At 47.4% G+C, this 15,000-nt stretch overlaps 1 protein-coding gene across 1 annotated transcript in view; it reads left to right on the top strand.

Moving 5' to 3' along the window:
- fry (Protein furry) overlaps positions 1–15,000 on the top strand; it is a gene marked incomplete in the record, with an annotated part of 171,930 nt that overhangs the window by 25,087 nt on the left and 131,843 nt on the right. The window contains 1 exon segment of the mRNA XM_070116952.1: positions 7,659–7,813. Coding sequence (XP_069973053.1) covers positions 7,659–7,813 — 155 coding nt within the window.

The following is a 15,000-nucleotide window of genomic DNA, read 5'->3' as shown; positions in this document are numbered from 1 at the left end:
TCCTCCACCCTCCAGTCCCTCCACTCCTCTCCATCCTCCACCCTCCAGTCCCTCCAGTCCCCCCGGTCCCTCCACTCCCTCCTCCACCCTCCCCTGTATGCGTCCGCGGCGGACTCATCATTCTCTCGACCAGGAGCATGACGTCACGGGGCTTATATGGTAATTAGCACTTATCTCATTAACGGTTCAGTCGCTGTCTGTCAGGGTAACAGGGCGGCCAGCACCGTTACCTTCGGTTTATTGGGTAATCAGGCTAGGGAAAGGGCAAGGAGTTGGGGAGGGTGGAGGATGAGAGGGCAAGAGATAGGGGGTGACAGGGGAGAGGAGGAGGAGGGGAGTAGGGGAGAGAGGTGGGAAGGAGGTAGGGGAAAGGGTGGAAGGAGGTAGGGGAAAGGGGTGGAAGGGGAGCAAGAGAGAGGAGTGAAAGGGGCAGGGAAAGGGGGGCAAAGGGAACAGGGGAGAGGGGTGAAAGGGCAAGAGACAGGGTGGCAGGGGGGAAAAGGAAGAGGTAGAGGGGAAAGGAGTGGAAAAGGAACAGGGAAGAGGGATAGAAGGGGACAGACGAGGGGAGAAAGAGGACACGTAGGAGCGTTGGAAGGGGTGGGGCAGGGGAGAGGAGGTAGTTGGCAGAAGGGTAAAAGTAGACGGCAGGGAAGGGGGGGGAAGAGGGTGGGAAGAAACAGGGGGGGGGGGCAGGGGAAAAATAGTTATGCAGCAGGGGAGAGGTGCGGGTGGTGGTAGGGGCGGGGGGGGACGGCGGCAGGGGCAAGCGGAGGAATGGGGACGGACAAGGCCAATGGAAGGAGAAGGGAAAGGCATAGGAAGGGCGCGAGGGGCAGGGGGGAAGAACGGAAGGAGGCATAGGCAAGGGGAGAAGAGCTGAAGGATAGAGCGGCAGGAGAGAGAAAGGCATAAGCAGGGGAGAGAAACGAAAGGGGCATAAGCAGGGAAGAGAAAGGCATAAGCAGGGGAGAGAAACGAAAGGGGAATAAGCAGGAGGGGAAGAGCTAGGGGATAGAGAGGAAGGGAAGAGAAACGAAAGGGGTATAAGCAGTGGAGAGAAATGGGAGGGGGCATAGGCAGGGAAAAGGAAGGCGTAAGCAGGGGAGAGAAACGGGAGGGGACATGAACAGGGGAGAGGAAAGCAAGAGCATAATGGAACAAAGACAAGCAACAGGCGAGGAACAACTAAACGGGGGAATGGCTCACGGGTAAAAAAATATATAATCGCGGCTAATTACAACTATTCTCCTAAGACTATTAAAGGATAAATTCTATTTTCGGAAAATTACGTCCCTCAGCTATCATCTGTCCGCCCTCGTAAGGGTTTAGAGATCGAACGGAATTGGGTTAGCGGTTGAAATGTGATCGAGTGTTCATGGCGATTCCAAATTGTAATTCGATGCTCCCGGACCCCCCTACCCCCCCCCTAACCCCACCTGCTCCCCTACCCACCAACCCCCATCTGCTCCCTTACCTCCCCCCACTCCTCATCTGCTCTCCACCCCAACCCCAACTGCTCCCCACCCCAACCACCATCTGCTCCCTTATCCCCCTACTCCCCATTTGCTCTCCACCCCAACCACCATATGCTCCCACCCCCAACCACCATCTGCTCCCTTATCCCCCCACTCCTCATCTGCTCCCCATCCCCCACCCCAACCCCCAACTGCTCCCTTATCCCCCCACCCCCCATCTGCTCTCCACCCCAACCCCCATCTGCTCCCCATCCCCCAACCTCCATCTGCTCCCCATCCCCCCACCCCTTCCCCCATCTGCTCCCTTACCTCCCCCCACTCCTCATCTGCTCTCCACCCCAACCACCATATGCTCCCCCACCCCAACCACCATCTGCTCCCTTATCCCCCCACTCCTCATCTGCTCTCCACCCTAACCCCTATCTGCTCCCCATCCCCAACCTCCATCTGCTCCCCACCCCAACCCCCATCTGCTCCCCACCCCAACCACCACTCTGCTCCCCACCCCAACGCCCATCTGCTCCCCATCCCCCAGTCCAACCCCAATCTGCTCCCTATCCCCCACTCCCCATCTACATCCCACCCCAACCACCCCCATCTGCTCCCCATCCCCCAACCCAACTGCTCCCCACCCCAACCCCCATCTGCTCCCTATCCCCACCCCTCATCTGCTCCCCACCCCAACCACCATCTGCTCCCACCCCAACCCCCATCTGCTCCCCACCCCAACCCCCATCTGCATCCCGCCCCACCCCCATCTGCTCCCTATCCCCCACCCCTCATCTGCTCCACACCCCAACCCCATCTGCTCCCCACCCCAACCACCACCTGCATCCCACCCCACCCCCCATCTGCTCCCCATCCCCAACCACCACCTGCATCCCACCCCACCCCATCTGCTCCCCACCCCAACCACCATCTGCTCCCTACCCCCCCTCCCATCTGCTCCCCACCCCAACCACCACCTGCATCCCACCCCAACCCCCCATCTGCTCCCCACCCCAACCACCATCTGATCCCCATCCCCCACCCCCCATCTGCTCCACACCCCAACCCCCATCTGCTCCCCACCCCAACCACCACCTGCATCCCACCCCACCCCCCATCTGCTCCCCACCCCAACCACCACCTGCATCCCACCCCACCCCCATCTGCTCCCCACCCCAACCACCACCTGCATCCCACCCCACCCCCATCTGCTCCCCATCCCCACCTCCCATCTGCTCCCCACCCCAACCACCACTTGCTCCCCACCCCAACCCCCATCTGCATCCCACCCCAACCCCATCTGCTCCCCACCCCAACCACCACCTGCTCCCCATCACCCACCCCCCAATCTGCTTCCCATCCCCCACCCCCCATCTGCTCCACACCCCAAACCCCATCTGCTCCCCACCCCAACCACCACCTGCATCCCACCCCCACCCCCCATCTGCTCCCCATCCCCCAACCCCCATCTGCTCCCCTATCCCCCAACCCCCCATCTGCTCCCTTATCCCCACTCCCCATCTGCTCCCCACCCCAACCCCCATCTGCTCCCCACCCCAACCACCACCTGCTCCCCATCACCCACCCCCAATCTGCTCCCCATCCCCCACCCCCCCCATCTGCTCCCACACCCCAAACCCCATCTGCTCCCCACCCCAACCACCACCTGCATCCCACCCCACCCCCCATCTGCTCCCCATCCCCCACCCCCATCTGCTCCACACCCCAACCCCCATCTGCTCCCCACCCCAACCACCACCTGCATCCCACCCCACCCCCCATCTGCTCCCCACCCCAACCACCACCTGCATCCCACCCCACCCCCATCTGCTCCCCACCCCAACCACCACCTGCATCCCACCCCACCCCCATCTGCTCCCCACCCCAACCACCACCTGCATCCCACCCCACCCCCCATCTGCTCCCCACCCCACCCCCCTCTGGTCCCCCCCCCCGCCCCCATCTGCTCCCCATCCCCCACCCCCAACCCCCACTTGAGTGTAGAGAAACCTTGATCTTTTTTTGGTTCGTCTGTTTTTTTATTATTATTTTTGTTTTATTCTATTCTATTCTATTTGATAATTTATTGTCTTGTTTTATTTATTTATTTATTTTTGCTTTTATTTTTATTCTTGTGCTTATTCATATTTATTATTTTTTCCTTACCGACTAAATGCTATACTCAGATTGGACGAGCAATGTATTTAACGCTCGATCATGGGCCCTCAACTTCACTCGAATTTCAATCACTCTTGAGTTGATGCACAGATTCCTTTCCTCTATTTTCAGAGTCTGCATTTTTTTCCCCCCTTTAATAAACATTTCAAACCAATTACGTAATGGCGGATTTAAGTTGCGTTGCTGTTGTTTTAATGCAATTGGCCAGTAACTTCGTTTTTAGGCGCAGGCGAATAACGTGGAGGCATGTCCGTGGGAAAAGGGATAATGAGAGAGGAATTTAGAATGCGAGTGGAGTGAGAACGAGGGAATTTGTCGGTCTTTCCCTTGTCTCCTCTGTCTGTCTGTCTGTCTGTCTGTCAATGTCTCTGTCTCTGTCTCTGTCTCTGTCTCTGTCTCTGTCTCTGTCTCTGTTTCTGTTTCTGTCTCTGTCTCTGTCTCTGTCTCTGTCTCTGTCTCTTTCTTCTTTCTCTTTCTCTCTCTGTCTCTGTCTCTCTCTCTTTCCTCTCTCTCTTTCTCTCTTCTTCTTCTCTCTTCTTCTTCTTCTTCTCTTCTTCTCTCTCACTCTTTCTCCTTTCTCTTTCTTCTCTCTCACTCACCCCCTCTCCTTCATCCCTGTCTCTCTCACCTCACCCCTCTCTCTCATCCCTGTCTCTCTCACTCACCCCCTCTCTCTCATCCCTGTCTCTCTCACTCACCTCCTCTCTCTCTCACCACCTCCTCTCTCTCTCTTCACCCCCTCTCTCTCTCACCCCTCTCTCGCTCTCACCCCTCTCTTTCACCCCCTCTCTCTCTCACTCCCTCTCTCTCTCACCCCCTCTCTTCGTCACCCGATAGTCTCCCCACCTCACCACCTATGCCACTGCTACCTTATTCCCTCTGCCCTTCCCCCACCCTAAAGCCCCTCCCTAGAGCTGTGTTCAGTGACGGACAAAGTCTTTTAATAGATTGAAGCTTCGAACCTGTCCTACGCCATACAAAAAGTGTGGTATGAAGCGGATGTTCGAAGCGGAATTCGAAACATGCTTGATAAGAGTTTTTTTTTTTTTTTTTTTTTTGCCGTGGCTGTACTTTTAAAAATTTTAGGTATTGGTACAGGTACACCGGTATAAATCTGTATTTGTACCCGAATTACTAGTTCAAATAATGGTCGATCTTCGATAAGGACAGAAGAATATTTGAAATAACAGATTAAACGAAATATTTATTGTATTAGACAAGCCTTTTTTTTTTCTTTCTTTTTTCTTTTACTGTTTAAAGAGTCTGTTTTCCTTTTCTTGAAGTAAACTCTTTCGCAAATTCCCTCCAGAGTCTAGTGACAGACAGGCATTCTCTCGGCAGTCATTCACTCGTGTTGCGGCTCGCTTTGTGAATGAAATTGTGTCGAAAGCTTCCTGTTTAAAATATTACTATTCTGGAGGCAGGGCGCTTGTAATGTGATCTGTTCCAAGAGTTGAATTGAAACATTGTAGTTGTATTTATAGGCCTTAGCAATGTAGTTGTATTTATAGGCTTATTCACAATAGGAAAATATACATGTATAAATGTAAGTTCATTTAGATCCAGACAGGTCCAGTACCGGTACAACAGCGTTCCCGGATTTTAGAACTGTACCTAATCGATTATACCGGTACTGTGCCGATACACTGTACCGGTACACAGCTCTACCCCTGCCCCTTTCCCCACTTTCTCCCCCTACCCCCATTTCTCTCCCCACTCCTTCCCCTTTTCCCCTTTTCTTCTTTCCCATCCCTCTCCCCTTTTTTTCTCTCCCTTCTTCCCCCTCCCCCATTTTTCCTCTCCTCCTCCTCCCCTTTCCCTCTCCCTACACCTTCCCCTCCCCTATTTCCTTCTTCTCTTCCTCCCCCATTTCCCTTTCCTCCTCCCCTCCCCCATTTCCCGCTCCTCCTCCCCTCCCCTTCCCCCCATTTCCTCTCCTCCTCCCCCATCCCCCACTTCCCTTTCCTCCTTCCCCTTCCCCCATTTCCCTCTGCTCCTCCTCCTCCCCCTTCCCCCATTTCCCTCTACTCCTCCCCCTTCCCCCCATTTCCCTCTACTCCTCCCCCTTCCCCCATTTCCCTCTACTCCTCCCCCTTCCCCCATTTCCTCTCTCCCCAAACCCCCTTTTTGTCCCCTAACCCTTTATCACCCCGTTCCCTCTTCCCCCCAACCCCTACCCTCTCTAACCAAGCACTCTGTTGTCTGGTAAACTAATGATTAGGACACGTCATCTTGTTATGTTAATTAGCCCCCCGTATACCTGCTTGCCTTACCTCGTTACCCTACCAGATAGTGCTCCACTCCCGGATTTGTCGGGGTCACTAATCAGCTGTTTATTATTTATGGCGCGATGGTCGAGCTCCGACTGGTTATTCGTGTGTGCTTTTAATTTTCGTGTTGGTAAGGGATCTATGTCGTAAGGGCTATGTTCATTGTATCAGTTCATGTGCTAAAAAACAAAGTGTTCAGGGATCGTTGGCCCCAGTCAGTGGCAAGAAATAAGATAAAATAATGATAAAAGAAGAATAGAAATAATTAGATTAAATCCCGTCTCAAAATATACGAGTCTACCCCCCTTTTTTCTTTTCTTTTTTGCTATTTTAAAGGAAAATGATCTTTCTCGTAGACCTGTTCTGTCAGATACCCCCCCCCCCTCCCCACCTCCGAAAGGTGATGGTTCCTTTCGCGTCCAGATCGAGTCCAGCGGTCATAGCCAACCCACCCATAAATATTCATCACAATCCCGCGGTAACATTGCGTGTCGTGAGCCCCGTCCGTGCGGCAGAGGTAATAAGGAACACCTGTTGGCTCGGCTAATGGCGTGGTAATTACGGACGGCACTGCGCTTGTTTGGTCCTTACCAGCTCAAACGACGCAGGATAAGGATGATTCACGCGGGAAATGGTGCGGGATGGCCTGCGCTGAGGGCGGGTTTGGGGTTTGCTGCTGCCGGAGATTAGGCAAATGGCTCTTGTGATGCGTTTCTTTCTCTTTTCTTTTTTAGACATGTGTATATATATGTATTTTGCTTTATTGCTTATTTATTTTTGACTGAGTGATATTTTGAATATATGGTTTGGATCATTTGTATATATATGTATATATATGTATATATATATATATATATATATATATATAATATATGTATGTATATATACATATACATATGTATATATACATACCTATATGTATATATACATATGTATGTATGTATGTATATATATGTACATATTTTTTGTGTATGTATGTATGTACTTATATATGTATATGTATATGTACATAAATACACATATACATACATATGTATATATGTATATATATCTTAATTCTAAAAAAACAGACTAATTATACCGCCTGTAAGTATTTAAGAAGGCTATGATAAGAGCAGATATCTCGCTGAATAGTTTGAGATGAAATATGAAGCGGCAAAATGCTTGATAATATAATTGAAAGAACTACGTGATTAAAGTAAGCTCCATGAATATAGAATATATAATCATCGAAGCTTGAGAAAAGAAGATAAAAATAACGTAGCAGAAAAGGATAGGAAATTAGATCACGAAAACAAATTTAAATTCAAATTAAAAGAATGAAATTAAGAGATTTGAAGTCACTGTATAAAGAGAATAGGATAATAAGAGGAAAGGTAACGAAACATAGATAGAAAATATATGTTAAAAAAGTTACGTTAAGATAAAGCAAGAATAAAAAAGGAACAAATTAAAGAATGAAATTGAATGAGAACAAATTAGAAATGAAATGAAGTAAGAACAAGTCAGGAATAAGATAACAAATTAGAAACGAAATGAAATATAAGTAAGATAGAAACGAAATAAGAATTAGCTAGAAACGAAGTAAAATAATAACAAATAAGAAACGAAATAAGAAAAATAACTTTATTAAGAAATAAAATTACAAAGAAAAAAAAAAAGATAATTTGCCCAAACTAACAGCCATTTCTTTCTCCTCCTCCTCCTCCCTCCCTCCTCGCCTCCCCCCACCCCCTTGTTGTAGATCTACGCCCTGGCTCAAGAGACGATCGTGCTGCTGCTGGAGTTCAACCCCGATTCGGGCGCCGTGCTCGACTGGGTGGTCGACCGATGCTACACCGCCACGCCCGAGGTCGCCGACGGATGCTTCAACGCCCTCGCCACCATATTCTCCGCCAGGTGAGTTGCGGGCGTGGGTTGGATGGGTAGGTGGGTGGGTGGGTGAGTCATCGGGCTGATAGGTGAGTCGTGGGCGTGGGTGGGTAGGTGGGTGCTTCAACGCCCTCGCCACCATATTCTCCGCCAGGTGAGTTGCGGGCGTGGGTTGGATGGGTAGGTGGGTGGGTGGGTGAGTCATCGGGCTGATAGGTGAGTCGTGGGCGTGGGTGGGTAGGTGGGTGCTTCAACGCCCTCGCCACCATATTCTCCGCCAGGTGAGTTGCGGGCGTGGGGTGGATGGGTAGGTGGGTGGGTGGGTGTTTTGGAGTTTTAGGTACTATGTTTGGTTGATAGGTGAGTCGTGGGCGTGGGTGGGTAGGTGGGTGCTTCAACGCCCTCGCCACCATATTCTCCGCCAGGTGAGTTGTGGGCGTGGGTTGGATGGGTAGGTGGGTGGGTAGGTGGTTTGGAGTTATCGATACTATGTTTGGCTGATAGGTGAGTCGTGGGCGTGGGATTTGTGGGTAGGTGGGTGGGTGGGTGAGTCATCGGGCTGATAGGTGAGTCGGGGGCGTGGGTGGGTGGTGGTGGGTGAGTCATCGATACTACGTTTTTGCTGATGAGTCGTGGGTGTGGGTTGGATGGGGGTATGGGGTGTGAGTGGGTAGGTCGGTGTTTTAACGCCCTCGAGATTATGTTTTTTTTCTGAGAGGTGGGTTGTGGGCGTGGTTTTATGGGTGGGTGTAGTATGGTATTTTAGTTGCCTTTGATACTATGTTTTCTGATAGGTGAGGCGTGGGCGTGGGTGGGTAGGTGGGAGCTTCAACGCCCACGCCACACTATTCTCCGCTAGATGAGTCGCGGGCGTGGGTAGGGTGGGTGGCTCGTATCATGTGGATGGGTGAACCGTATTCATGTCGACAGATGTAGCAAATGTATGGAAAAGAATATACATCTTCACAATACAAATGATGTATTCAGCCGGTTTCGAATGTATCTTCGTCAGAAATACATATATGTATGTATTTCTGACGAAGATATATTCGAAACCGGCCGAATACATCTCTTGTATTGTGAAGATATTCATTCTCATTCATATCTTTTCTTCTATATTACTCAAAGTCTACATTCTGCTACAACTGACATTCCTATGATTGTTTTTTTTTTGTAGCGAGATATCAATCTTGTTCATTTTGCCTGTAAAGGAGGAGGAGGAGGAGGAGGAGGAGGAGGAGGAGGAGGAGGAGGAGGAGGAGGAGGAGGAGGAGGAGGAGGAGAAGAAGAAGAAGAAGAAGAAGAAGAAGAAGAAGAAGAAGAAGAAGCAGAAGAAGAAGAAGAAGAAGAAGAAGAGAAAGAAAGAAAGAAAGAAAGAAGAAAAGAAAGAAAGAAAGAAAGAAAGAAAGAAAGAAAGAAAGAAAGAAAGAAAGAAAGAAAGAAAGAAAGAAACAATAATATCCTTTTGTTGTAAAAGCATGAACAAGGTAGGGAGGAGATAACGTAGATGTTTCTACATAAAGAAAAAAACGGAAAATAAAAGGCAGAGTTCGGAGCGACCGTTAAATGTTTTATTTTTTCGGGGAATAGATAACGGAATAACCGTATGTTCTCCCTTGGTCCTGTGCTCTCGAATCTCGCTCTCAGGAAAAAAGTAGAAAGGGGGGAAATGAGATCAGAAGAGAAGATAGGGAAAAAGGAAAGAAAATGGAGAATGGAAAGAGAGGATGAGGGAGAAAGAGAGAGAGAGAAGAGAAAGAGAGAGGGAGAGAAAGAGAGAGGGAGAGAAAGAGAGAGAGAGAGAAGAAGAGAAAGAAAGAGAGAGAAGGAGAGAAGAGAAAGAGAGAGAGAAGAGAATAAGAGAGAGAATGAGAAAGGGAGAAGGAGAGGAAGCGAGAGAGTGATGAAAAAAGAGATGGAGTTGAGGAGAAAGAGGGGAGAATGAGCAAGAGAGAAAGAGATGGAGCACGGTGGAGAATGAGAGAAAGAAAGAGCAAGGGAGCGAATGAGAGTGAGGTGAGAAAGAGAAAATGTGAGAGGCATGGAGAGAAAATGCTAGAATATAAGAGATTGAAAGAGGTAAGTAGTGAGCGAGAGAGTAAGTGAATGATTGGGTGAGTGAGAGAGTATGTGTGAGGGGTGAGTGAGGGAGTGCGTGAGTTAGATAGTGAGTGTGTTAGAAAATGCATGAGTGAGTTACAGAGTGAGTGTGTGAGTTAGATAGTGAGTGTGTCAGAAAATGTGTCAGTTTGAGAGCGAGTGAGTGTGTGTTCGAAAGTGTGTGGGTTAGAGAGTGAGTGTGTTAGAAAATGAGTGAGTGAGTTAGAGAGTGAGTGAGTGAGTGAGTGTATTAGAAAGTGAGTGAGTATTTGAGTTAGAAAATTATGAAGTTAGAAAGGGAGTGATGTTAGAAAATGTGTATGATTGGGAAAGTGAATGAAAGATAGATAAATAGAAAGATCAATAGATGAACAGAAAGAGAAAAAAGGGATAGTGCCTTAAGCCTTGCAATAATTTTTATATGATTAGCAAGTAAATATAGCCTCTAGCGTCAACTTTTCCTCTCAGTATGTTTATTGTTTTAAAAAGGAACGCAAGAGTAAGATGACATTGGTAATATTCCTCTTCTCATTGAATTATCTAATTAACTGTGTGTAAAAATAGATGTTAATCTTGAGCGTCGAGAGTCGAATTTCTCACTTCCTTTGTTTCTGTCTTTCTTTCTTCCCCCCACTCCCTCTCTCTTTCTCTCTTTCTCTCTTTCTCTTTTCTCGCTCTCTTTCTCTTTTCTCGCTCTCTCTCTCTTTCTCTCTCTCTTTTGTTTCTTTTTCTCTTTCTTTCTCTCTCTCTCTCTCTCTCTCTCTCTCTCTCTCTCTCTCTCTCTCTCTCTCTCTCTCTCTCTCTCTCTCTCTCTCTCTCTCTCTCTCTCTTTCTATTTATCTCTTTCTTTCTCTTTCTCTCTTTCTCTTCTTTCTCTCTCTTCTCTCTCTCTGTCTCTCTCTCTCTCTCTCTCTCTCTCTCTCTCTCTCTCTCTCTCTCTCTCTCTCTCTCTCTCTCTCTCTCTCTCTCTCTCCCAGCGATGATGATGATGATGATGGTAATGATGATAATGATGATAATGATGATAATGAATATGATGAGGGAATGACCGTGATATAAACGTAAAAAAATTCTCTCCCCCCCCACATAAAATCAAAATCAAGTAAAATCAAATAATAAATAAATAACGACATCGAATTAGAAACAGAAAAAAAAACAGGAAGAATGACAAACCCAAAACACCTCCCGAGGTGAATTGACACATACCCGCGAGAAAATAATATTGCTGCCCCGCCATACCCCAACGTATATCCTGCGGCGTCGCAATCAAGGTGTCACGGGGCTTTGGTGTGCGAATAAGAATTTTGGTGTGCGAATAAGAAGGGGGTTATATGCCTGCGTTTCTTGAGATGCTGCGTTTGCCTTATTTGTTTTCTGTGTATTGTTTATGGTTTTATCCGGAGAGGGTGAGGGAGAGAGAGAGAGGGAGAGGGTGAGGGAGAGGGAGAGGGAGAAGGTGGAGGCGAGGAAGAAGGAGAGAGTGAGGGTTACGGAGAGAGACGGAGTAGTAGAGATAGAGAGAAAGGAAGAATGCGAATGAGAGTGAGAAAGAGGTAGAGAGAGTAATAAGAGTGAGAATGTGAGAAATGAGAATACAGATATGGCACAAAAAACTTATAAAACAAGTGCAAGCAGATACGGAAACGAAATCATCCGTAACACACCAAAACACACGCACACGCGCGCGCACATACGTACACGGACCCTTACTTCACGTGCACATAAACATGCACATGCAATCAACCTTTGCAAGAAGCCCCCCCCCCCTCAAAAGAGAGAGAGAGAGAGAGAGAGAGAGAGAGAGAGAGAGAGAGAGAGAGAGAGAGAGAGAGAGAGAGAGAGAGAGAGAGAGAGAGAGAGAGAGAGAGAGAGAGAGAGAGAGAGAGAGAGAGAGAGAGAGAGAGAGAGAGAGAGAGAGAGACAAAAGCACATCAAAAGCACTGGATCATTACCATTCTCGTCCCTCTTCCGCGGTCTCATCCGGGAAACTCGTCCGCCGCGATAGAATTACAGTCACGTGGTTGTCTTTTTTTTCCTCGGTGTTTGGGAAAAAAGGAGAAGGAAGAAGGGGAGTGAGAGGAAGAGGAAGAGGAAGGGGAAGGGGAAGAAGATAAGAATAGGAAGAGAGAAGGAGCAAGGGAAGAAGGCGAAATTGTCTGGAGAAAAATGAGGAAGAGGGGGAGTGAGAGGAAGAAGAAGAGGAAGAAGATAAAAATGGGAAGGATAGGAAGAGAGGAGAAGTAAGGGAAGAAGGCGAAGGTGTTTGGGAAAAGGGAAGAAGGGGAGCGAGAGGAAGAGGAAGGGGAAGAGGAAGAAGATAAGAATAGGAAGAGAGGAGGAGCAAGGGAAGAAGGCGAAGGTGTTTGGGAAAAAGGAGAAGGAATAGGGGGAGTCAGAGGAAGAGGAAGAGGAAGGGGAAGAAGATGAGAAAAGAGGAGGAGCAAGGGAAGAAGGCGAAGGTGTCTGGAGAAAAATGAGGAGGAAGAAGGGGATTGCGAGGAAGAGGAAGATGGGAGGGAAGAGGAAGATGATAAGAATGGGTAGATAGAAGGAGCAAGGGAAGAAGGCAAAGGTGTTTGGGAAAAAAGAAGGAAGAGACAAGGACAAAGAAGAACAAGGGAAGAAAGCAGAGGAAGAGGAAGAAGGGAATAAAAAAGGAAGAAAGGAGAGGGTAAAGGAGAAGAAAAAAAAGAAAAAGGAGAGAGAATGAGCTGAAGCAAAAACAGAAACAAAGCGAGAAGAGGGGGATAAAGAGAAAGAAGGAGAAGGAGAAGGAGAAGGAGAAGGAGAAGGAGAAGAAGGAAGAGAAGGAGAAGAAGTAATACATTCTGCGTGCGTGATCCCCCACCTCTTTTTTCCAATTTGCAAAAGGCTCTTAGGCTCCGATTTCGACATCGAGCAAAACTATTTTCGCCAAATCATTTTGCTTTCATCACATTTACAGGGAAATGCAGTTGTGCAAATCGACATTATCGTTTATTGACATACGCACGCGAGCCCTCACTTCCATATACACGCACATAAACACGTGCATACACGCGAACAATACTTATCCACGCACTTACTAATATACATTTAGGGACATATACGCACACGCACACGCTTACGCACACGCACACGCACACGCACACGCACACACACGCACGCACGCACACGCACGCACACGCACACACACGCACACGCACACACACACACACACGCACACACACACACACGCACACGCACACACCTACACACACACACACACACACACACACACACACACACACACACACACACACACACACACACACACACACACACACACACACACACTCACACACTCACACTCACACACTCACACACACACTCACACACACACACACACTCACACACTCACACACTCACACACACACTCACACACACACTCACACACACACTCACACACCAACGCTTGAACAGAATTAAACCTTAAAAAGATAAAATGATTTCAGTGACCAGTCCCCGGCGTCGTGTCTAGACAGTGTGTAAAATTTTATTCGATAAAGTTTGTGGATAAGGAAAGTGGAAGAAGAGGAGGAGAATGGGGAGGAAGGATAAGAGGAAGAAGAAGAAGAAAAGAAAGAGGAAGAACGAGAGGGAGAGGGAGAGAGAGGAGAAGGAGAAGGAGAAGGAAAAGGAGATGGAGAAGAGTAATCATAATGATAATAATCATAAAAATAATAATTATTATATTTGTTTCATTCGTGACAATGGTTATTATGTTTGGTGCGACAAGCGGTGTTTCTTTTGCTTCTAAATTACCCCCTGTGTGCAAGGAATGGCCGGGGTTACCATCTACTGGTAGCGCGCGGGATTCGAACGCGGGTCAGGAAGCTTGATAGACGAGAGAGAGTGAGTGAGTGAGTGAGTGAGTGAGTGAGTGAGTGAGTGAGTGAGTGAGTGAGTGACTTTTGACTTTGACTTTGACACGTTTATTGAGACAAAAGTAAGATTACATCTCAAAAGGATGAGGTAACTTAGGTTATCCTGAGTGAGTGAGTGAGTGAGAGTGTGTGTGTGTGTGTGTGTGTGTGTGTGTGTGTGTGTGTGTGTGTGTGTGTGTGTGTGTGTGTGTGTGTGAGAGAGAGAGAGAGAGAGAGAGAGAGAGAGAGAGAGAGAGAGAGAGAGAGAGAGAGAGAGAGAGAGAGAGAGAGAGAGAGAGAGAGAGAGAGAGTGAGTGAGTGAGTGAGTGAGTGAATGAGTGAGTGATGAAAGAGGAGGAGGAAGAGGAAAGTATTAGATTGGCTTTTTCGGCTCAATTTATGTATTTTTTTTATTTTTTTATTATTTTTGTTTTTTGTCCCGTAAATTTGGTAATCCCAGTACAAGTGTATATATATATATATATATATTTTTTTTTAGATAATTTTAAGTCGACCGTCTTGAAACTAAACCATCGGAAAAAAACGGAAAAATAGACCGGAAAACTTCAATGTTATGGAGAGAGAGAAAAAAATTACATACAAGTCAAAATCGAATTTTGATCACAAAAAAAAGAAAGAAAGAAAAAAACAAAATATATACATATATAACTTAAATAGATACCAGTAAATATAAATGTTACGGAGAGAGAAAATAATAATCACAAAAAAAAGAAAATGACATGCAAGTCAAAACCGATTTTCAATCACTCAAAAAAGAGAAAGAAAAAAAGTCAAATAATTTAACGACTTCCCAAACCCAGTAAATCATGGCCAGAGTGTCTAAAAATAATAACTAATTTTCCTGAGTGATGGAGGGAGGGAGGGAGGGAGGGAAGGGGTTGGTGGGCGGGCGTGGGTTCCTTTTAAACGTTTGATAACGTTTGGAAAGGACGGGTCACCGGCGCGGAACTCTCCTTGGGGGCTTGTTGGGGGGGGGTGGCACCGAATGATTTCTCTTTAGTCTTTCTCTTTCTTTTTTATTCGTTTATCTTGCCGCGTTATCATTTTTTTTCTTTCTCGTCTTCTCGCCCACTCTTGTATTTTCTTTGTGTGTTTTTATTTTGTTTGCTTTAATTTTCTTTGTCTTTTGTCCATTTCTTCCTTTCTCTCTCTCTCTACTTTCCTCCCCTCTTCCTCCATCTCTCCCTTTCCCCCCTTTATCTCCTTCCC

This window comes from Penaeus vannamei, chromosome 39, assembly GCF_042767895.1.
Source record: "Penaeus vannamei isolate JL-2024 chromosome 39, ASM4276789v1, whole genome shotgun sequence".
Taxonomy (NCBI): domain Eukaryota; kingdom Metazoa; phylum Arthropoda; class Malacostraca; order Decapoda; family Penaeidae; genus Penaeus; species Penaeus vannamei.
The sequence above is the reverse complement of the archived record's forward strand: the minus strand, read 5'-3'. Positions and strand labels throughout refer to the sequence as shown.